Genomic DNA, 24,381 nt, shown 5'->3' on the forward strand with positions numbered 1-24,381 from the left:
GCTTATTACTGTAGACACCACATTTAGCAGCTTATATAACATTGTTCTTGTGGGGAGAAAAAATGAGCAGTTCCAGCATGAATGACCACATTAAAATGTGTGATATTTCCTGAAGGCTGCTGATAAACAATTCGGAACGCAGCTCCTTTTGGGGGAGGGCTGCAGTAGGTTGTCAGGCTCAAGCAGAAAAACACTTCAAGTTGCACTAGGAGTGCAAAGCTTCATTACTTCTATGTCTTTGTCCATCAGCCTTGGATTCGTGCCCTGTGATTAAGTCACTAAGCACAAGCTTTCCACGTTGCTGTTTTTAGCTATTTTCCCTTTACTTTGTTTATGAATTCACCAGTGATGGTGAAAGCCAGGCATTACTTTGTCCTGGGCCAGGCATGGCGCACAGCACATTTGCTGCTCACATAGACCTGCATGCCAGAGAGAATTCACGCTGAGACTCTCACTGAAACCAGTGGGAAGATTCATAAGGACTTCAACGGGCTTCAGATCAAGCCCTGCTCGGTCCTGACCCGTACGTCCTCCTGCTGATTCTCAGCATTCGCTCTCTCTGGCAAACAGCAGCTGCCAAGTGTGCCAGAACTGCGGTAACATGCCAGAGTGGATCTCGGAGTTTGCCAATGCTGAGATGACCACAAATATCCATCAGTGATCAGACTGTGATCCTAGCGCTCACCTGGTCGCGCTCCACACCACATTTGAAACCATGTCTCCAGAAGTGAAAGGCAAACGATGCATTAGCTCCTTCTGCCACCCAGCCCCTCCATTCCTTACCCCAATTAAGTAAGCTCATTTGTACTTTGTTTCTGATTGTGTCACTATGTATCCAGATAAGCCAATTCTGGTAATAGGGACATCACCACATTTCCCTGTACTTATGGTGAGAACTAACACCAGTATCTCGGGTCCCACCATGTAGAAGCAGTTGGTCAGAAGTGATGTTTTCATGGCTACCATTGTTGCTACTGCAGAGGAAGCTGGTGTCACAGAAGTGCCAGCTGAGTGCAGAAAGCAGCCTCGTTATTTCTGATAACAATGGAGGGGGCAGAGAGAGCACAACTTGATTTCCAGCCTCCTGATTTATTCGGTAGAGCCAGCACATCACCTTTTGGCTTTTAAGCTGCACACATGTGATGTGAAAGTCTCTTAGAAAATAAATACAACGAGGAAATGCAGTGTCATTCGCTGGAGTCACTTTCCTGACTCTAATGGCACTTTAAGACAGGAGGTCTTTGCCAACTGTATGTTTCCTTGATTGAGTTTTCTTGTCTGGTTGCCAACATGGTAATTTTACTGCATAGAGCTATCTAGCTACTGATGTAGTCAATTGTTTCTGTATTGGCATAACATCTGGGGGTACTTTAAACTAAATCATTGGGAAGATCCTTTATGCTGTTATGTGCATAAATAGCTACTGTGCTGTAGCAAAAGTGGACAACAAGAACTTACTGGCTCCAGTGAACTATTTAAGTTAATAAAACACATGCATCAGCGTTGCCTTCCTCTTGCCTATTTACGTCACTAACAGTATTAATATCATTATTAAAGTGTCTGTGGCTTTTGCCAGAACAACAGACTACAGCTCGCCCTTTACACAGGAAAGATAATCTGCACTACCTTAGAAAGAAAACAAACAGACTGACACTCATCCTGGATTTCTCCTCCGACAGATGGCAAGTAGCAGTTGTCAGAGACCGTGCCCAAAATGCAAATAGAAAATAATTAGCAAGCTCAGCTGACAGGGCAACAATGAAAGGTACCTGTTCAGCAGCAGCTACCAAAGGACCTTGCATAAACTGACAATAAAAACATATTGATCCATCAAATCTCTCATGAGCACAGAATGCCAATGGAACGAGCCTGCTCTTCAGGGAAGACAGGAGTCTGACAAGCAGAACGAGCTGGGACACGAGAGACTGGGGCAGCTCCTGGGCTCTCACAATATTTGCATGGGTGGCTGGACGTGGAGTTCATCTGCACTTGGATGTAAGGCCAAGGAAGTCAGTGGAGTTGCACCAGAGGTAAATTTGGCCTGCTCATTAGTTGGTTCACTGTGGAGTGAAGATACGGGGATTATATCACTCACCAGTGGCGGTGGAATGCAACAGCTGTTTAACAGCTCACGGCAATGCTACCCAGCAGATTTGGAGCAGGAGGTGAAGTCAATGCAAAATCCAGCGGAACAGGAGGGAAAATTTAGAGAGAACTAATGTCATTACCAAAGCTGAAATCTTGCCAGGACCCTAGGGCAGATACCTCTGTGATCTTATGAAATGGGCCATGGTATTCCTAGTTGCCAAAAATGATCTGGATGTCACCTCCTTTGCATGAGGGGCTCTCCTGTGTCAGAAATGTCCTAGCTCTGGGCTGGGTTGTTGGTTTCTTACTGGCTGGCAGGGAGAAGTAGGATGGCTGGCATCCTGGAGAGCACACGCGACACCTGTTTCCCCGACCCCTGCACGTCTTCAGCACTGAACAGTTCCAACCTAAGCAGGCCTGGAGCTAAAGGACTTCTCTGCTTCGAACTTTGGGAAAAGTTTCCACAATGAGCTGTAATTCTCCAGGTAATGAATGCTGCTCTCTAGTGACCAAATGGTCTTCACTCCCCCCAGCACTCTGGTTTTGACTTCACGCAGAATCTGCAAAAAATGCTGGCCTCTTATCTACTCAGCCAGTCCGAGGTGCGACTCCTCACTTTTAGCCATTAGCAAGAAGATCCCAGCAAGGACTCCATACTGTTCTCAGGCCTAAAACCAAACTGAAAACATTACAGAGCTATTTAAATGGCAGACGACACCTTCCCAGGACCTGAGTCATTTCCCTAAAAAAGGAGGGTAAAAAGATAATAATATCAAGAGATGATGTCTTCAGAGGGGCCAAGGTCTGCCAGCTGATGGAGAACTGGCATTCTGCCCTCTCACAGAAGGGCAATGGCGCGCTCTGCCAGCAACAGTCTGACGCTTCAGCGGCTTCTGCTTTCACCAGCCTGGCTGCACGGCTCCGTCTCTTCGGTGCTGGTACACTGTATTCTCAGCGCCTCGGGGGCACATCATCAGTACACTTCCTTGGACTGTCTTTGCTGGTTCAGCAATGTAAACAAGACAATTCCAGGAGGCCAGGCTCCTTCTGGCACCATCTCACGTCTAACCACAACAACTACTATGAAGTCATGATTTCCCCAGAGTAGAAGCCTGGAAAACAGCTCTTATACATAGCCATCTTGTCAGCATTGCATTTAACTGAACAGTAGTGATTTACACTAGCTGAGGGGCTGACCGCAAGTCTTTCTGAAAGAAAAACAAGGAGGAAATAATGATGCACATGAAGCAAGGTCAGCCCCTCCTGCTCATCTCCCTGCTCTGCTTGCTGGTTTCCATTCTGCTGGTGGTCATACCTGACAGGCTACCCGGAGTAAACTCCCTTGGTGCCCAGGGAGGTGGGTGCAGCTACAAGTTCAAATTGGGTGCACGGAGTTGTGTGCAGCTAGTTGGGTGCTGCGTTGCAATCGGCGTGTACATTCACTCCACTTGTACACACCGTAACTGTGTGCACATTAAGGGATATGTCTCCATCTCTTAAAATGAAGTTTTGGTTCTGTGTGTCAGTAGAAAATAGGAATGTCCCCCACCTTCCTTCTCTGAAACACAAGCCCTCTTCTCCTTAAGGGATGATTCACCCTTCACAGTCTCAGTCTGCTGGTTCAATGAAACCAAGTCAGACTGGGCACTTGGAAAAGCCAGCACTGGAAGCTGCTGAGATGAGCTCTTTCTAACAATCCAGCTGTAATAGACCTGTCCGCACCAAAAACATTTACTTGCCATTGTCGGGAGTTAGCGCTAAGTGCTTTAGCGAAAAGATTCTCTCTCTCCCTAAAGCTGCTGTAAACCTGGACTGCTGACAGAGATGGTTACATTACACCTGCATCAACAGACACAGATCAGAAACATGCAGCATTAATATACACTTTTGCAAACACAGAGCTTTGTACTTCTGATAAGAGTGGAAGACCCTTTGCTTATTTACCTCTGTAGGTCAGCCTGCTGCTTAGTTACTCATAAAGCCTTAAATAAAGTCACTGGCTGCTTACTCCTCTCCCTTTCAGCAGAAATGTCCTGCAAGAGTTAGGGTGGCACGGTCAGCCATTCCAGTGACAATCTTATGAAGGCTTATAAAGGGTAAATTGTCAGCACGTGAGACAATAAAACACTGGGTTCCATTTCAGGTGACCTTTAATGCAAATCCATTCAATCCAAAGGTTCTCACAGCAAACGTGTGATGCCTGTGCTAAGAGGATGAAGACTTAGAGAATCTGAAGTCTTTTTGATGCTGCCAAGTCTATTTGACTCGTTTCCCTGCCCTTCCGTTCTTTGAAAGCAATTGCCATTATGACACAGTATCTCCATCTGGCAGGGTGAATAAGCAGATCCACCCAGAGCCATCAGAATGAAGTGAGTCAAGGCTAGAGATTTAAAGAAACATTGTGAGATCTCATTTGGAGCTAAAAGGATTGCTTTTCAACAGCTCCCTTTAAAGTATGAAAATCAGTGCAGTTCATAAACACCGTGGAGGCTTGCAGCTTTCTCTGCCAGTTCAGGCTATATCACCATTCTTCAATCAGCCAGTTACTCCCTGTCATCTACATAGCGTTGCTATGTCATGTAGAGGGGCCAAGTTCTACCTCTGCATTAGACCTGAGTTCCTGGACTTGGCACAAGGGTAGGAACTTCCCCTCAATTCAGGAAGCTAAAGAGTTACTCCGCGGTTGTCACAGCAGCTCTGAAGTTGGTAGCGCACAGCAGGAGATCCACCAGCTTCTCCCTTGCTCTCCCTCTGGCCTGCCCTTGTGGCACCCTCCCAAACATCAAAGTGAGGTGAAGTGGAAGGAGCTATCTGTAACTGGGCTCTGAGGGATGCAGCGGTGCGGACACGTAACTCCAAAAATTCTGTCCCATCGCCGTACGTGGAAAACCACATTTCCCCTGTAGTCAGGGCTCTTTGCAAAGGTGGAGGGGAGGTGCCGCAGGATTGCATCACTGTCAGTGCCTTGTCAAAGCGCAGTTTTTTTGTGATACCTGAGTCTTCCCACAAGGAAAACTTAGTAACGTGGCTGCAGGAAGGATAGTAAATAGGAGACCTGCTGCGATTTGCTGAGGTGAGATAAAAAGAGCAGGTAAAAAGTCGGGGTGTAGTAAATGTTAAGTATGCCAATTTGTGAGCTGATACGTTTAAAATCAAGTGCAGATTTCAAATCGTGGCTTTCCAGTGAAGAACTGCTCTGTGTCTAGCGCTACGGGTATGTGAAATCCTGAGGCATAAAAGCTCACAGGTCCCTTGTTTTTGGCAGAGAGTCCTAGGCACGCTGTAGCAGGTTTCTGATTTCAGACCAGTGTCGTTTTCAGTCCCTGTAATTACAGTATCACTACAGCAACATCTTCATGTTACGCAAAGAAAGTTAATCTAGATTCACAGCAGTTAATTTATTAAAAACTTACAAACAACAACACATGGTGGTGCCTGATCGGCTCCTGGGCACCTTGCCATTACCTCTGGCACCTGTCACTCAGACACTTGTTCCCACACTCGGGTCAAACCTTGCCCTCCAAAGCATGTGAGAGACCAAATGTGTCCATCGAGCTTTCTAAGTTGATTCATACCTGGATACATGTGCCCGTGCATTCCTTACAGAGACTGCAGGACAGAGCCCATCTGCTGGCTGGGATATGCGAAATCTTTGTAATGGGTTCCATTTTCTCCGGGCATCCGATGCTCACCTGGCCACAACAAACGGCTTATGTTAGTATTGCTTGTCATCACGCATCTTTGTTAAGCTAATGCAAAGATCAACTCATGGTCAGGACAGGAGAAGCATTTTTGAAAAGTCACCTCTAGGATCACCTGTATTTGGAAAATCCTCTGCTACAGAGGTGCGTGAAATGGATGGAACAGTTCCTGGCGTGGAGGGAACAGACAAATACCACCTTTGCTGGGCCAGACGCTGCTATCTACCACCAATGGGAGTGTAACAATAGCCTCCCTCACCCAGCTTGTGGCTGGGCACATCTATTGTTTCTGGCTGGGTGCAAACGGCTGGACTGGCTACCTATCCAGCCAACACCCTAGAAGCAAGGCAGGTACATGGGAGTGATCCTGAGGGTCACGATCTAGTTTATTCCAGGGGGAGCATCTTGCAGGAGTAGCTAACTATGTTCTGTACTGACTGCCAGGCTGAAGCCAGACTTGAGCTGGCAGGCAGGGACAGAGTGAATCTGAAGACCCACTGAATTTCAGCCCTTGACTGTCCATCTTCCACCCAGCCCAAAAATGGCTGGTCTTTTCCATGAACGGGCTTGGCTATGACAACTTACTGAAGAGGGGAATTCCTTATGCCCCCTTATGCCCTGTGCAGCTGTGCAACAAGACTTATGGCTGAGCCACTATTGTTATGGTTAAAGAATTACACATACCTACTTCTGTATTAAATATATTTATGTATTTTTTTTTTATCCATTCCCCTACATTCAAGTTTTATTTCACGTTTTTATTTCTCTAATAAATGTTGGCATGTCTGTTCTATTTGCACTCCCTGCCAAAGGGGGATGAAGTAACACCTGGAAAATTACTCCAAAATACACTCTGCAAATCATTTTTGCTTAAAGAAACACATGTGCTGCCTGCAAGAGAAATGCAGCGCGCCCTGCATGCACACAATGCGTACCTCACTGTCCAGGTGGGGCTGTGATTAATACACTGTCAGGTCACTGTTAATAAAAAATATCTGTACCTTCCTCCTGGCAAATGCCTGCTCTGTAAGGCTGAGAGATTAATGCTGCCATCATAATATAAACAAGGCTGAAATTCTTCATGGAATACAAGCATATATGAAAAGGGTAGGTACAGACAGCAGAAGAGTAGATGACTATAGTTCCCTTTCTACTGCTGTTGGCTCAGTATCCCCTGCCTTGGCATCTTTCCTCTTGCATCAACTCGGCTTTATGAGCAGAGCTTGGACTTGCTACTCAGACCATTAGTGCAAGATCTGAGATCTGTCCTGGAAATCTCCAAAGTGACAATTTTCAAAGAAGCTTCACTGACAGGTAGGTAGATTTAGCAATAGGCCGGTTAGGCACTTTCAGTGGGATTTGGATGCATAACTCTTTTAGGTGTCTGAAAATGTCAGCCCAAGACCTGTACTTTACCACTGAATGACTGAAACAAGTGACAGTAGCATATGGTTGTTAACTACACAGGGCACATGAAGTCCAACTGCAACCTACACCCAAGCTAAGAACATGCTGGATAACTACTTACTTCAGGTATCCATAAGGCACAGCTAACGTGGACCCACTTTGTCCCGCTCCGGGTGGGTTTCAAAGCTCCCCCTCTCTTCGGGCAAAGTAAACACTTTGGCTGAACTCCAAGGGCGCAGGTTCGACAAAGCCAGTTCCCAATGGGAACTTTGAGGATCCCATAGCATGCCTGTGCAAACACAAGGAAGGTGGCATTAGTTACAGCCTATATTTCAACAGAACTGCAGCACTCATACACTGCTGGCCTCTCTCATTTACCATTCCCCAATAGGTGCCTCCTTGCCTTGGCATCCAGCTGTCAAAACAATTAACAGCAGACATAAAGAAGTGCCTCAATGGGGCACAACCAGTTTAAGGGTACATTCCCCTTTCCTTCACTCCTTCCTTCCTGTTTTATATGGATTCACACCTGACGCACAAATATGCCCTTGACATGCCAAGCAGCCCTGCTAATGTGCCTCGGTCCATCACAGGCCTTGTCTTACATCACCAGTGGAAGGGGCAGCTGTGACGGTCAGATTCTCAGATGTGACCTCTTTCCATCAGGTGCCAGACCAAGTCCACAGACTCCCATGCAGCTACCAGAAGAACAGCAACTTTCATTCACGTAAGCTTGGGTCTCATTTGTGTATAAGGAAGCTAGGTTTATATATATAAAACCCAGACCTGCAGAGAACTTACAGAGGAATCAGAACAGTACAAGATGAAACCTGCCTTAGCAGCAGTATAATAAGGAGTATTTTAAGTACGTTAGGAACAAAAGAAATTCTAACAATGGTACTGGTTCATTTCTGAAAACAGCAGAATTGTCAACAATAGCCTTCCTGCCTCCTGACATTCCCATTCCCCTAACCACAAAAGTCACGTGTCCAACAAACATTTATTTTCTGTACTTGGAAAAAAGCCAGATGGCAGTCGTATCAGATGATGATCACCACATATTTTCTACACCACCAGTTACTGAAGCTGCTAGTCACTATGACAGGTAGACGTTTGTAAGCGAGGAGGTAAAAAAGATTTGGATTCAAGAATTTTAAAAGAGCTAGATAAGGAGCCCTTTGGACCATTCAAGTTGATTTGCAGTGAAGTTCTGGAACGGTGGAGACACTCGAGAGCACTAGAAAAAAAACTTGGGGCCCATATTTAAAAAGGGTAAATGAGATGACTTAATTAATTACAGGCTTCTCACCTGATAATCATCCTGGGCAAAATAAGGGGATGGCTGATAAGGAACTTGAATAAAAAAATGAGAGGAGGGTAACATAACCTAGTCAACATGGGTTTATGGAAAACAGGACTTGTTTGACTATCAATATTTTCATAATGGGATTCTAAGACTGGTTGATAAAGGTATTGTAGTTGATGTTAATATATGAATGTCTGTTAAGGATTTGACTCGATACCACATTTTGCTGAAAAAACCCTGGAGAGATACAAAATCAACATGACATATGAAATAGGTCACTGACTAACTGATCGTTCTCAACATCTGGTTGAAAAGGAGGAATTATCAGCAACTGCGTGTGATTCTCCAATTAACAATCATTTCTTCCTTCCTTGTAACTCTGAATCCATAGTATCTCTTGCACACTCCCTGCCTGTGCCTCCTCCCCACAGTAAGTTTAACTAAAAGACACAGCCATGCTCTGATCTGAGCAGCATCAGAATCTGCAATGTTCCCCAGATACTTCCCCTTCTGGGGAGGTGAGAGATGCTGTAGTTCGCTGGTAGGTTAGTACATGAATCACTGCAATTACATCAGTGCTTTTTAAGAAAATCCAATACCCCATCTCCTTCCTTGCTCATTCATCTTGGAAGCTCACTGTTTAAAAAGCTTGTATTTAATGGGCCAGAGGTACAGAAAGAGGCAGAGAAGGAGAGAGGTATTCCCAGTCAACTGCCTCTAACTTCCAGCCTCATGGCATTCCCATTTCTCTGGCCAGCATCGCAGCCAGGCATTTCAGACAAAAAATACACAATCCTGAGTTATGAGCCATCTCTTGTTTGGAGGTATGATAAGGAGCTAACTGGTGAGTAAGCTCTCTAAGCGAAGATATATTTTTGTGCAGAGTGGATGTCAGCATTTCTGTCGATCTGTGTCTGAGATCTGCCTGACTGGGAAACACATGGAAGAGCGTGGTGGCGCTTGTGCCGAGATCAGCTCATTCCATCCTCACTTCTGCCTCTCATCCTGAGGAGTCATGCAATCCAAATGCATACACAAAATGATTGTGACCCACTTTGTAGGGAGGACCGGCACTGGGTTGGGAAGCTGTACTAATATTGGAACGGCGGCAAGATAGGCTATAGGCCCAGCCTGCCTGCCTGATGTGATGGGCCATGTAGCAGGAACTAGAGGAAACACAGCCAACTGGATGTAACAACTCCTGCACTACCGGGAAAGCACAGACGTCCCAGAGTAGTGGGAAACTTGCTGCTTGTGAACACGGGGTGGGAACTGAGAGAGAGACGACAGGTATGTTATGGGGGGTTGCCCAGGGACAAGGAATTTCCTGAGGAATAGTCAAAATGCCAATGGCAGAAGGCAGGGCAGGGTGTGACTCACCTGCCTGGGTTGTAAGTCAGGGTAGACATGAGATCACTGATAGCTCAGAGGTTTGGCAGAAGACGTGGCTGATGATCTGGGGCCTGATCCAAATCCCACTGAAATCAGTGGAAAAGCTGTTTATTTCAATAGGTCTGAAGTAGGCTGTCAGCTGCTACACGTATCCAAGCTGAACAGAAGTGAGTTGGATGAGCTTCTCACTGGAGGCAACACAACAAAGCTGGTGGGCAGGCACAGGTCTTTGAGTAGATGTGAAATCTTTTCTTAGACCGACTGAGTAGTTGGAAAAAAATTCTTAGCAAGCTTTTGGGCGCAATCACTCTTCTTCAGACATAGGGAGTCCCTGCTGGTCTGAGACACCAAGGAATGAGAGCAGCTAAAAGTGTGGCAGGATGTCGGTGAGAATGTGAATAGGTAGAAATTAGGAAAACAAAAAGTAAAGCAGGGAAGGGAGGGGTGAAAAAAGCAGGGGGGCAACAAAACCAAAGGTGAGTAAGGGAGCGTCTTCCTTGCGCACCTTTGGCTTTCCTTCCCCACTCACCTTTGGCTTGCTTTGCAAAAAAAAGTTCTTAACAAGCTTTCCGGCGCAATCACCCTTCTTCACGCACAGGGAGTCTCTGCTGTTCAAGGAATAAGAGAATGAGTCCATAGCATCTCAGACCAGCAGAGACTCCCAATGCCTGATGAAGGGCGACTGCGTCCGAAAGCTTGCTAACAACTTTTTTCCAACTGCTCAGTTGGTCTACTAAAAGATATCACGTCTACTCAAAGAACCTTGCCTGCCTATGTCCTCAGACCAACATGGCTACAACCAAAACCCCAGCAAAGCTGGTGGGGTCGTCTGTGTGAATATACGGTGCTGGGAAGCCACATTCTGCTTTCAGGTGGTAGGACCGCATACACTGAAGAGCAAACTGCTGCCTCAGGCTGGTCACCTCTTTTATGCTGAAGTTAGCTATTAGGAGCTTTCTAATAATGCGGGCGGTTAAGCCTGGAACAGGATACCTGGGAATGTTATGGAATCTCCATTATGGGACTTTCTAAATTGATGACCAGACAAACATGGTTTATACAAGGATGATCCTGGTTTAAGTCAGGCTGGACAAAATTCCTTTCTGGGGGACCTTCCAGCCCTTTTCCCCCTGTGGTTCATAAGCTGGCCTCCTTTCCTTCTGTGTCTGTTTTGTGCAGGCAATATACACTGTCTCCAGGCCTCTGTCGCCCAGGGAATGCATGCTATCTCCAGGCCTGTGCTGCACAGAGAATCTGTGCTGCATCCGGGCCTGTGTTGCACAGGGAATGCATGCCGTCTCCAGACTGTGTTGCACGGAGAACGTGTGTGTCTCCAGACTGTGTTACACAAGGAATATGTGTTATCTGCAGACTGTGTTGCACAGGGAGTATGTGTCATGTCCAGGCTTGAAGTTACTACACAGATCTGTAACAAAAATGCTGAACTGTCCTAATGCTCTATGGAATATAATTCACTGATGAAAACCATCCCAAACACCCGCCTACATCAGCAACAAACATCTTTAGCACTCCTCCACTCACTGGAAGCTCTGATGCTAAAGCTGCCAGGAAGGATCAGGTCTCCACCCTTAGTGAGAGGAACCTCCAAATGCAGAAAGGAAAGGAAATCAGACACTTTCTCTTTGCACCAGACCCGACCCCAGATTAACAGAACGCTGAGCTCTGATTACCGACCTGACACGCTCAGACCAGTCGTTTTCCTTCCTTCGCAGAATGAGTAGAAAAATTTTCAAGAGCACCTGTGTAAGGAGGTCTCTGAGACTGAACATCTCAAGGGACATGCAAATTGGCCTATTTTAATAGGAAATTTCCCCCTCCTCAGACCCACTCCCACACACATACCCTTCCCTGCTTCAAATCATGTGCATGAAGAGTGCAAGCACACCCGAGCACACAGTATCCCATCCAATTCCTTCCTTCCCTGAAGCAAGAGCTCAGTGTTAACGCTCAATTCTAAAAATAAAACATTTCTCTTCAGGCAGTAAAATAAAATCAAATCCCACATTCAAAGAAGAATAAGGTGGGGATATAAACCCTGTCAGGTGACAGAATGTCTCTTAAGCTGCTGGCTCCTTGCACACACAGAATAATGCTACACAGCCAGCACCCGAGTGGAGATGGGGGGAGGGTATCTATTAGTCTATCCCTCCTGCCAGGGCAGGACCATGGCTGATAGTATATAGACTATTGCTTTGTCCACTATTAGGTATACTACACACAGCGCATAAAAAAAGACCTTCTGTAGCCACATCTGCATTTTGGTCACTCACAGTCATTAAAGATCCCGTGGCAGCAGTTTAATGAGGAGAGATGTGAAAATGAAGAGGGAGAGAAAACAGCAGCACGGTAAGTGGAAAGGGTGAAGCGAAAAACCAGATAACAGAATAGGAGGGAGAGGACAGAGCAAGGAGACACCGAGCTCTGAAACATGTCACTGACCATGGGAGAGGAATGGGAGTGGTAAAGAAGCAGCCTGAGGAAGGGTGGGCAAGAGAACAAACCCCTTCCATGATCAGAGTCAAAGACCCACTGTGTCACTCTGTGAATGTCCCATATGCAGCCACGAGGCACAGCCATCCCACTCTGAGCTGAGGGGGTCGACATTTGATGCGTCCTGACCAAATTGAAGTCCCCGCATGCATTTGCCCAGAGGTGATCAAGGCAAAGCCCTCACTAGGACTCAATGGGAGACCGGCTGAATGAAGATAAAATCAAAACAGAGCCAGGCACTCTTTGGCCCCCTGGGAACAGTGTGTAAGAGAGTGAATGAATGCCTAGATGCATGCCTGGGCAGGGGCATAGGGATGGATGCAGCCAGCCTTTCCTCTCTCTTTGGGGCCCTGGAAGGCCATGGGGGAATTCCAGTTCCTAGTTAGCTCCTCGATCCCTTTCTGCTCCTTTATGTGTGCACAGCCCCAAAAATGGGTAGGGACGGTGAGGAAGAGGAAGTGCTAGGTCCTACCCCTCTTGCATAGTGGCCTGTAGTTTAGGCTCCCTACACTGAGGGGAGTAGCAGGGGCAGTAGTTGTGGGCTACCCTGGAATAAGGACCTAAGTTTTAATCATAGAAGTTAGGGTTGGAAGGGACCTCAGGAGGTCATCACCCCAAGCACAATCATTTAAGGGAGGTTCTCAAGTCTAGACAAACCCCTGAAATATCATGTGGGTACCAGAGGAGTGGGGCAGGGTGTGGGGCACAGCAGGAAAGGCCAAAGGAACCCAAGCCAGCACCACATACTGCTGTTCTGGATGCTGCCCATCAAGCAGGTCCTTCTTCCGTCTAGCCCAGGCAGGTGCATGCTCCAGGCTGCAAAATGTGCTGAGAGCAGTGCTCCCTGATGTGAGAGGAGATGCCATTTACCTGGTGCACGCAGACATTGCACTTGTCACAGAAAACCATCTCGTTGCCATCCTCGCCCTCTGGGGATCGGCATACGTCACATACAACATCCTCATCATACTCGATGCCCAGGCCCTCCTCTGTCTCAATGGCAATGTTCATGTTCTCATAGCACATTGTCTCCAGCTCCTCCAGCACTCTCTCGAAGGTGATCTCATCCAGCTCTGGCTTCTCTGAAAGGCAAGAGATAGGGAAATGACATTTACAGTACAGCAGCAAATGGCCCCCAGCCCTAGAGTCCCTATGACATTTTGCCTGCTGGGGTGAAGTACGCAGAGCTCTGCCTTTGGAGAGGCTTTGAACAAGGCTGCATTTCACAAAAGAGACATTTTAGGCTTTCACTTAAGTAAATTCGTGGCAATGATAAGATCTGTGCATCAGAAAACTGCTTCTAACTTTGAATGCAGTTTATGTTTCATACACAGTAACAAACTATTGCTGCTGGCTGAGGGGGAAAAATCCATTCAGCTGAACCAATGCAGATAATTAGGTCTGACAGTTTAAATGTTCAAGCCTTGCAAAGATGCCTTCTGCAGTGGGGGCTCAGACAAGCTTTGGCAACATAAAGTCAATGCTTTAATTGTTAAGACTGTGAAAATTGACCCTTTTAAGGCTAATTAAACAGAACTGTAAATTTAAAGCCAACGGCTGAAATTGATAACAACGTTTGTTTCTGTTTCTGGTCAATATGAACAGTCAGGAGGGCAGTTACGGAGTGAGAGATCTGGGCTTGTGTTTGTTGCCTGACTTTGCATTCCCACCGGACTTGCATGGTCGGTGACAACCAGAAGTGAAGGCCCACCGAGCAAAGGCATACCTTTATGGACATCACTGCAATAGGGATGATGCCACTTACTTAAGTGTGGGTGTGCCGGTAACTGTGTTACACCCACACTTCCTGCCACTGCCATGAGGATGTTACTGCCAGCACCTATCAGCAGTGAAATGTCACTGGCGAGTAGAGTTGCGAGGAACTCAATCTCTCATCTTCTTTCATCGCAGGCTCTTTCCTGTGGGCCAGTTTCTACCACTGCACTGAAGTCAATGGGAGTTTAGCTCACTGACTCATAATAGGATACGGCCCTCAGTCGCTGTTTTCCGTGTGTGGTGGAAAGGACAGGTGCCTGAAAAACATCTTTATGCTTAGGAATCTGTCTTTTCTTGTTAATCTCATGCCTGGAAAAAAAAAATCCTTTGTTTGTAAGAACATAATCATCTGCACAACAACCAGGACGTCACAAAAGCAAGTGGTCATTTCAGGTGATGAATAAGGAAGAAATAAAAACAGATGCATCAGAGAGGCGGAGCGCCAGGTTCCAGTAGGCAGAAGAACAAAGATTTACCAAAAAAGGGGGGAAAAACAACACAGAGGCCAGCAGTATTTCTTTGTTAGCTGTGAAGTGAAGGTGATTTTCAGGGAAATGCTTAAGGTCTCCTAAGGCAAATCAAGCTTTGCACTGTTTGTTTATAATAATGATCTGATAATAATATAATAATGATCTGATAATAATGATCTGATAAGAAACTATGGTAGACACAATGGCAGCAGAGGAACTTGACTTGAGATGCTTCAGTTTTGTAGGAATCCTTCTTTATGAAAAACACCACAATCTTCTGCAATTAGAATAACAAAATGACTGGGTTTACAACAGAATAACAGTGATGGCTCGGCCCATTTCTGTAGATTACTGCAGATTTCCTGTTATACAGGTTTTCTACCTACCTGCTGCTAGACAGCAGGGGACAGTTCTTAGTTTATAAACACTGAAGGGAAAAAGAGACTTGAAGATAAGTTAAAAAGGTAAATACTTGAATATTTGGTGAATGGCTTTTCTATGCTGGAAGTCCTTACCTAGGGCTAAATTTGGGGTCCACCAAAGACAATGACAAAGCTTGCAGGGACATGGATAGGACTGGCACTTGGTCTTTGCTCCCTGCTGGTTCAAACATCCAGCTGCTTCCAGGCAAGCGCTCCTGATAAAGCTTGAAGGATGTTTTCCTTTTGCACAGTGTCCTAATGACCCAGTAACATGTTGCAAAACCTTCCTCGAGTAGGAAAGTCTACTGGCTGTCTGAGATCTTCCCCAACATGCTCCACTGGCAGACTTTACTATGGCTTGACAAGTTTATGCAAACATCTGGATTGGCATTTTACCACGCTGAGATACAATCTACAACAGGCAACACCATTCTCTGTTAGGTTTCTTTCAAGTGCTTGAGTTGTTATGCTGTAACTTCCCAAGATGCCTGACAGTACCTGTTTTATGGCTGGGAAGCCTAATGGATGCATCCAGGATCATTTGGGAACCCAGATCTGGAGCAGGGTGCCTCAGAGGCATTTGAAGAACAACAGTCATTTAGCTAGTTGACATACCCTTCATCAGCAATCTAGTCACCAAGGTCTATGCATCACAGCTTACACATCCACTTGCATTTTTGGAGCTGGACCACCACTGTGGGAACTTTGAGAGAGAGTGCACTATCTTTTGAAATGCTGTGGGCTATCCCTTTGGTGCCAGATGAGTGATTCAGGATGAGTATTTATAAATTAAAAGCATTTCTTTAAGAACCAGTCATTTGAATGAGGTAGGCATGGTTCTCTGAGATGTGATATCTTTTATTAGACCAACTGAGTAGTGGGGGAAAAGTCCGTAGCAGGCTTTCAGGCACAATCATCCTTTGTCAGGCATTGGGAGTCTCTGCTGATCTGAGATGCTAAGGAATGAGAGAATGAGTCCTCACATTTACTTAAAAACCCTTGCCTGCCTATGCCCTTACACCAACACGGCTGCAACCAAAAACCCAGAGATCGTTCGAATGAGTTCTTATCATGTCGGCTCCTTCACCCTCTGGTTTTCAAGTCTTTTGAAAATGCAAATCACCATGAAGGCCCCTTATATTTCTGGGGGACAGTGTCTACACTAGCCCCTGTGCTAAGAAATAATTATGAGCAAAGAATTTGTTAATCACGAAGCAGAAGAAAGATCGACGGAGAAGGAGGATGGGTTTCCACAAGAAACAGAAAACTGATCCGTCTCCACGGCCAGGATCATGTTGGCACCTGGACAGTTCCCATTTCACTCCTAGTGGAAACAACCTTCTCATACCTGCAACTGTATATTCTTCCCCATCTCTCACCTCCTGATTCAGTGCATTTCTCTATTGAAATGCCAACTTGTAAATTTTTCATTGATAGCGATATCCTGCCGTGGCCAGCTTAACCCACAGGATAGGTCTGAACCAAACATCCCACTTCGCTGTGAAAGTGAGCCTTATTCCATCGGGAGTCCTGGACATGCGTTCAAGAGAAGTATTTGGCCTTTGAAGAGTACATAAACTTTACAAGTCCCAGCTGTCATGGATGCTGTAGCTGTGTAGCTCAGGCAGAAGGGTGACGGACTACAGCCTGGAAGGACCTGCATTTGATCCCAGGTGAGGGTCGTGGGTTTCCACTTCTACTGCAGCCCTGAGGCCCACCCAGTCTCCTCTACAATGGGCACTGGAGCAGGGTGCTGAGCACATCACCTCCTCCTCACGCTGACATTAAAGAAACAGTGGAGCCCTGTCCCATCGGCCTGTAAACAGGACACCTTTACCTGTAATGAATGCTGGCTCGCTCATCACTTGTTATATGTTTGTTGTATAGTTACACACACACACTCCTTTTAGATGCAATCACATTAGAAATTCGTTTGCCAAGTTCCCTTCAGCCTACTCAGAACCTCTTGAAGCGACAACGGTAGTTGATGGGTATGAAACCATTAATCGCTTATGAATCGCTAAAGAATGGGGCCTAAGGGTGAAGTTCTTTTTTGCATTTGTGCTCTGTTTATCTGCTTCTGCGTCATATAAAGTTACTGCTATTAAGCTCCATTCATAAAATTGATGTCTTTCTGGCTGAGAAAACTGCTGGCTGTAGAGCCAGTGGCCAGCAAAACAACAAAAAGCAAAAAAATCTGACCCTATTCAAATGCTGCCCGTGTTGTACACAGGGTTGATATTCTCACTTGAGGAATGATGAACAAGGAGTCAGGTTCTGATTGTTGCTACTGTATGCACTATAAGTAAGCCCAGTGTCGCTTCCCCCTCTGGGAAGGCAGAAATCCCAACCTCTCAAAGGAATGATGCTTTAGAAACTAAGCCGGTGGAAGCTCTATCCTTCATGGTAGGCCAGGAGGCACAGGGATCATGCATCCAACCAAACTAAGCACCCCTTGGGAGAAGAAGGACTTTAGGAGAGCCGGGAGGCAGAGGAGGTGTCCAACTATGAGGCATTGCAGGAGGTCTCCAGATCTGCCTTCAGCACAACATGCATGTCCCAAATCTGCTCTTTGGGTTTGGTTCCCACGAAACATGTTTCCTTGTATGTGTGCTTGCTGTGCACGCTACAGGGACATAGGCTGTGAAGCTTCAATTTCTCTTCTTTCCTCCCCAACTCTCAGTTACGTCGGTGTCAATCTGGATTAACTCCACTGGTGCAGAGAAAAGAAAGTGGCTTTTGGTTACTGACTCTGCCATTCACCCCCACCAGGGCACATGGCATGCTGCAGCCAATTTTGATTTTGAATGGGTGAATGGCACAACTACAGGGTTATTTCTGCCACTTGCAGATTTCTGAGGATTGCATCTCGTTCTTCTATTACCATTACTTCCTCCCCTCATTCCCATCAAGTCCTGGATACCCTTTGTGCTGTGGGTGACCACCCTTCTGGCTGAGCTTACACAACCAGTTTTTCTGCAGAGAGTAGAGTAGGGGCCAGTTACTCATGCATAAGCTAGAATGATCCTCAGGCACCCAGAACACAGGCATAGCTATTAGATATCATGTACAAACATTAGTAATCTCAGCTATCATTATTTATGTAGCATTATAATTGCATGTGACATGGCGGAAGCACGCTCTTTTACTAAACGTTCTTTACTCTTCCATATTCCAGCTCAAACCTCCTTGATATACTCGGGGAAGGACTTAGTAAGAGAGCCACCTTTCACAAAACTGAGATTTATTTCCAACTAAACTGCACTCCATTAAAATCAATTTACTGAAACAATAAATCCTTTTACCCTATGGAGGATATCTAGAGATAAAACAGCTCATGAACAAAAACTATCTTCAAGACTTCAGGCTGTACTATTTGGTGATTCACAAACTATAAACCTTAAAGTCTATTTTCCAGTAAAAAGATATAAAAACAAATAAAGTTGTATTTTTTAAAAGCATTTTGTGAAAGGGGCTGGAGTCAACTGCTTTTTGCAGGTCTGTTATAATCCCTGACAACCTCTACAAGGTATCAAGGGGAGTGTGTTCATCCTCAGTACCAGAAGCCATGGATTCATGAGATCTAATCTAGCTCCAAACCTGTCTTTTTGCATGGCTAGTTACTTAGAACCTGCCTGTTTTAGTTTCTCTTTTTGCAAAGCTAGGATAATGATCCCTTACTTTCCTCATGGGAGGTTATGAGAATTGAAGCAGTCCAGATATGAAAAGTGCTGTCTAAATGCTAAGTACTAATATGGCTAGTTTCTCAACAAAATCGGCATCTATGGCAGCTTGGTGCCTAGATTTCCACTGTCCTGATTGTATAATGATCAGGCCTCTCCTCCTGGCTCTGCTACAAACTTGGTGTAATTGCAGGAGAGTCATGTCAATGTTACATTGTGCAGCTTCCCTGCTGGTAAAAAGGGAAGAGCCCCACTTCCTCTCTCCCAGGAGGCTAATAATAATTAATAAATGTTTTAATGCTAGCTTATCTTTTGTTTTAGACGGTTATAGACTTCTCAGGTCAACAAGCTGCTCACAACTATGACTTACAGCCATATGTAAGACTTTCCACTGATGTGTTTCTGACTATGTGTAACCCAAAGTGCCCATGCCTACCACTTACTAATAAGACGCAGTAATCATATATCACCCTCCTATCAACTCATTTATAAATGGAATCGCAATGTAAAGCACAGCCAACAAAAAACAACAAGCACACAATCTGCATACGTGCAGTGAAACGTCTCCGTAATTTTTATAAACATATCCTGCTAATGCACTTAAAAGATTTACAGGAACCAATTATCACCCTTTATGCCACCCACCGACATCAATTATTGCTCAAATTTAAGATGATGACAAAGTGCTTTAGAAGCCACTTTATAATCTGCTGTCTTTCTACAATAATGCTTTGCACTGACAGAGCTGTCCTGGGGCACTTCTGATTAAAGCTACTTCATTCCTTCCAGCAGCAAGATTCTGAAAAATGTTTGAAACTGTTGCAATTATTTTAGAGTTGATGTAAATAATAGAATAACTATACAGGAAAACTGATCATGATGCAAACTATAAAGCCAGGATGGCTTAAACTTGCATTTCCTCTGCCGATCAGCAGCCCTACTAACCTACATGTCAAGGCAATAGTAGAGAGGCTTTCCAGCAGTACCTGTCTCTGCAGGGAGTTAAATCATCTTAGACGTTTCCGGGGCTCAATGTGTTTCATCTCTGTCAACTGCTTATGCAGCTGCTTTCTGAAAATATTTCTGGATTTCCTAACAGACTTCAGTGAAGCGAACTTAAAGGCCACAGCTATTTGCACACAAAATCAACTGGGATTCTCACGGAGTATCTCTTCTTTCTTCGGCTTGAAACAAACTGCCTAAGTTTCGGAAAACGTGGACCGCGTTTTGGTATCCGCACTCTTCTGCCGCGTCTACACTGCTCACCAATCAAAAGTGTGACTACAGCATACACAAGCAAATCCAAAGGAGCTGTAATCTAGCTAGGTCGGGTAACAACAGCAAGCAGCAATCTGTACGTGCCTGCTGGGTGCCCTGGGTACGCGCTCAGGTTGCTGGCCCATGCTGAAGTCTGACAGCTGGATTCTCACTGCCGCTGTTACCTGAGCAAGCTAGTAACATGGCAATGCTGCGTGTGCTGCACTCACCCCCTGGCTACAATGCGGGCATACTCGCATTCGGTGGTAGATCACCGGGGCAGTAATTAGATCACGGGTCACAAGACTAGTCATGGAGTCAGGCGGGAAGAAGCCAGAACAAGGTTATCAGAAGCTGATCTTCTGACTCTTAGCTGGCACGGGACACACTATGACGATGGCGTCAGCTCAGGTGGTTGTACATACCTGGTAGGGGAGATCCCCTTCCTCTCAGCCTTGGCGTAGCTGAGGGTGGAGACTTGTCCACTGCCGGGTGGGCAGGCAGACTTGCGTGAGTCTACTATAGCCTCCCAATGGGAGGATCGCAGCTCCACAATTTATGGTGACGGGGGACTGCTTTTGGGCTTTCCCTCCAGCTTGTTCCTATGGCCTTTTGGCTCAGGGCAAGTGAACTCGGGGCATCCGAACTCCAAGGCCTCTGGGGTTGAGGCTTGCACGTTGGATGCTTGCCATGGATTTGGGAGTGTCTGAAACCCCAGGCTGAAGGGTCTGGGAGGTAGGACACTTGCCAGTGGTAGCGCCACACAGACTTGAATGATTGAGCTCTGCTCAGCTGACAGAATTCAGAGCTGATCTGATTGATCTGGCCTGAGACACAACACTTAGCAAGATGTCTGTACAGTGCCTAGAGCAATGGAGGCTCATGCTCAATTGGGCATATTAGCTATCTAATATTAACAATGGCGACCACAAACATAGGTCAAATTTAGCTGCAGCATGCCGTGTGCCATGGTAGGGGTGAATGGCAGAGTCAATAACCAAAAGCCACTTCCTTTTTTCTGCGCCAGTGGAGTTAATCCAGATTGACACCGACGTTAACTGAGAGCAGCTTCTAGTCCTAAATCTGTTCTCAAGATATTTCCACACTGCAGATAGGCATCTCTTCTGTAAATTAAACATATCCCGCGCTCGTAAATCGTTAACACACTGATAAGTGGTGGAGGATTTGCTGGGTTTTCCTATTCATGCATCAACCAATTCTGCTGTTAAAATGATTACTTGTGCAATGAGCTTATGATCTCAGCTGGGAACAAAGCACCCAGCCTGCACATGAATGTTTGTTGTGGGCTGCAGTACAGACATGTTATAAAACAGCCCCAAACTGGCAGACTTTCTCCCTAACAAAAATCCAAACAAACAGACCCTGAATTATTAATGGGGATAAGCTTTCTCAACTGATTAACAGTAACTACCGCAAGCTTGGGTTCAGATGCAGAGCTGAGCATCGTGGTGAAACCACATAATGTGGCAGCTGCACATGTGGGTAACACAAGGGTGAAAAGTCCATTACAGCCATTTAGAGTATATATACGCCGAGCAGAGGACTCCAGTCAAAGCCTTTGTACATTAGCAATCCCTTATGGCTGCAGGATGGTAGGAAAGCACTTAAAAGGGGGAAGCCAGCCTGTCATTTACAGGAAATGGAGCCCACTACAAAAAAGGACAGGCCTCCGCACATCCCACTGTTAGCTGAGCTTGGGAAACACACAGTGGTAGGTTGAAAGAAGGGCCTTTGCTATCTCCATCCTACAGATGTTACTCCCATATGGTCGGGACACAAAAAACAGATGGCATGGTTCTGCTCTCACTCATCCAGGAGTAGCACGAGAACAGTCAAAAGCACTTATGCACCAGCATAGCCAGAGGAAGATCAGAACAAAGTCCTCAGTGAGAGAAGCAATGCACAGTGGTTAGAAACAGGACGGCCCGTCAGGACACCTGGGTTTTCTTTCTGGTTCCACCCACCTACTTCTGAGTTTGTGCATCTCCAAGACGGCACTAACAGACCACACCTCCTTCACAAGGATGCTCGGCGGCCTAATAGGGATGTTCTGAGATCTATTCTCAGATGTTCTCTGCTCCTGAACATCAGTGTGACGCCAGCTCCGCTGAGGTCAATGGGATTATCCCAGTGAAAATCTTGTCTGACCCACGAATCAATGCTTTTAGATCCTTACAGAAAAAGCCATATATGGATGAGAACTGCAGTTAACCACTGGCCTGCTCGAGGCTATTGCAATCTTTGTGAAGGACTGGTGTTCCTTGGGACACTGGCATTTTCAATCAGGTGCAGCCCGCAGCTGGTGCCACGCCATATCTGGACCTTTCTGGGAGCACTGGTGTAGTCTTCTAGTGATCTAAGTATCATCTCTGTCTAGTAGTAAAAACTCTCCAGAACCTCAACTTCAAGACCCAGAAGACTCACATCAGCTTCTCCTCCAGCCGACGTGACCAAATTGACTTCTGGGTTGCTTACAGAGTAGAAGCCTACAAAATGAGAGAGTATGATGACTCTGAGTATGTAGTTAGCAGGGTTAAGAGTGAGGCTGAAATGTATTCCTTCCCTGGCTCAACGTGGATTGCATTCAAACACAAGAAGGCAATTATTGTAGAATTAGATACAATTCTAGTGACTGAAAACGTATTTCGCGAGGCATAAAAATGCCGCGGCTGGCCCAGGACCCGGCACAGCAGTGAGCCCCCTGCAAACATTCTCCGAATAATCAACTGTTTAATTTCTAGCCCCTGTTTTGAATGCATGTGCGAGCCTCTCTCCAGCCTGATGCTCTGCTCCATCTGCCATAGGACTGCCTCCCTCTCCAAGCTGAATGCGAGGGAGTTAACGGCGGCAGAGGCTCTAATCAGCTACTGCTGTCAGGACAAGTGGAGCAATCAGGGGAATCAGACCACTTGTGGGGAGCTGAGGCAGAGCAGTGGCTCTGGAGATACCCGCTTAGTTTAAATCTCAGCTCCTTCCCCTTTGCCCCTCCCAAAAGGATAAATCGGCATATCACCATTCACTAAGCCTTGCTGGAGCAATGGACTGAAAAGCAGCCCGAAGAAGCTGGGAGCAAACTTGTGGAAGGCATGGCAGTGTGCAGTCGGTAATCGTTGCAACTCCTTGGCAGGGGCTGCACAAGGTGACCCACAAAGGGCAGTGATACAAGAGGTATGGATTTTAGGCTGATCTTAAGGTGCTGAGAAGAGACCGGATAGCTTAACAGTGGTAACTGGATATGTTGACGTTTACCCTGGGATCACTAGTCTGAACGCAGCTCAGGTAAGAAGGGCCTGAAAATCTTTAGCCTTTTCACAACAAAAGGTCCACACGGTCTGGCGGCAATGCCGGGTACTGCTGCTGCTTTCTATGAATCATGAAGGAACGCCAGGAGCTGGTTGCAGCTAAGGCAGGAGCATGGGCTCTATCAATGAGGCCCCTTCCAGGAAAATGTCTTGCTGCCAACCCAGCTTATATAAGCCAGTGGAGCTTACACTGCCATGGACAGAGAGCTCGCTCCTCAGGCTGTAGGGCTGACGCGGGCTGCAAGCATTCCAGGGTCTGGCCTTATAATAAGGTGACAACCACGTGGAGAATGGGTGCCCAGGGTGGTACTTCCCCACCCAGTGAAGTGTAAACTCTTTCTAGCCATAGGAGCTGTTCATGTTTGCTTTTCGTGGCACAATTTGGGTGACTGGTCGGGTTTTTCCTTGTGGAACTTTATTAATTTCAGTTTGTTCCAACACTGTTTATTCGACTGACTTCATTTCCACTGCCTGGAGAGGTGCTCCAGTTAGACCCTGAACATAGTGCGATGACTTCTCCATCAGAGATTCCCCACCAACACATTTGAGCCAGTATGTTCATGCCATGGAACAGGAGCATCTCCAGGATCGAAGGCAGAGCTAGTGGCGATCTTGTGTAAGCGCCATATACTGTCTGGATTACACTAAGGGAATACTTAGAAGTGTTCATTCTGCCTTCAGCAACATCGATGTGGCAGTGGCATTTTTAGCAATTTCTGTAGGATTCTGCATGTGTGTGAAGTGCCTATCACAGCAAAGGGACTTTTCAGTCTGAGTCTTTGAAGTCTCTCTAGCCACAATCCTACAATAGCCTTGGATTTAGTTGAGCGCACAATATACAGCGTGAAATCTTAATAAAAAAATGAAGACTTATAGCCTGGCTTCTCCCTAAAAGGAAGGTCCTGTGCTGTCTTATAAAGTCCTATACACAAATCTGGTTCAGCGTTTGATCCAAATTACTTTGGACCCACTTTTTTTATTATCTCACATTGCAGCAGCAACAAATAAAACATTCAGACACGCTTAAATGTTCAGTTTATCTTTA

General features: G+C 46.0%; 1 protein-coding gene across 10 annotated transcripts in view; it reads right to left on the bottom strand.

Annotated features, from left to right (window-relative positions):
- Positions 1-24,381, bottom strand: part of JADE2 (jade family PHD finger 2) — a 218,784-nt gene that overhangs the window by 25,400 nt on the left and 169,003 nt on the right. For all 10 annotated transcript variants that reach the window (XM_090064989.1, XM_090064988.1, XM_090064982.1 and 7 more), the window contains 3 exons: positions 13,276-13,487; positions 7,318-7,485; positions 5,664-5,780 (listed from right to left, as the gene is read on the bottom strand). In XM_090064989.1, the coding sequence (XP_089921115.1) occupies positions 5,664-5,780; positions 7,318-7,485; positions 13,276-13,487 (497 nt within the window). The remainder of the gene's footprint in view (positions 1-5,663; positions 5,781-7,317; positions 7,486-13,275; positions 13,488-24,381) is intronic.

The sequence above is a fragment of the Crocodylus siamensis genome, chromosome 10, assembly GCF_052110815.1.
Source record: "Crocodylus siamensis isolate JL-2025a chromosome 10, ASM5211081v1, whole genome shotgun sequence".
In the NCBI taxonomy this organism is placed as follows: domain Eukaryota; kingdom Metazoa; phylum Chordata; order Crocodylia; family Crocodylidae; genus Crocodylus; species Crocodylus siamensis.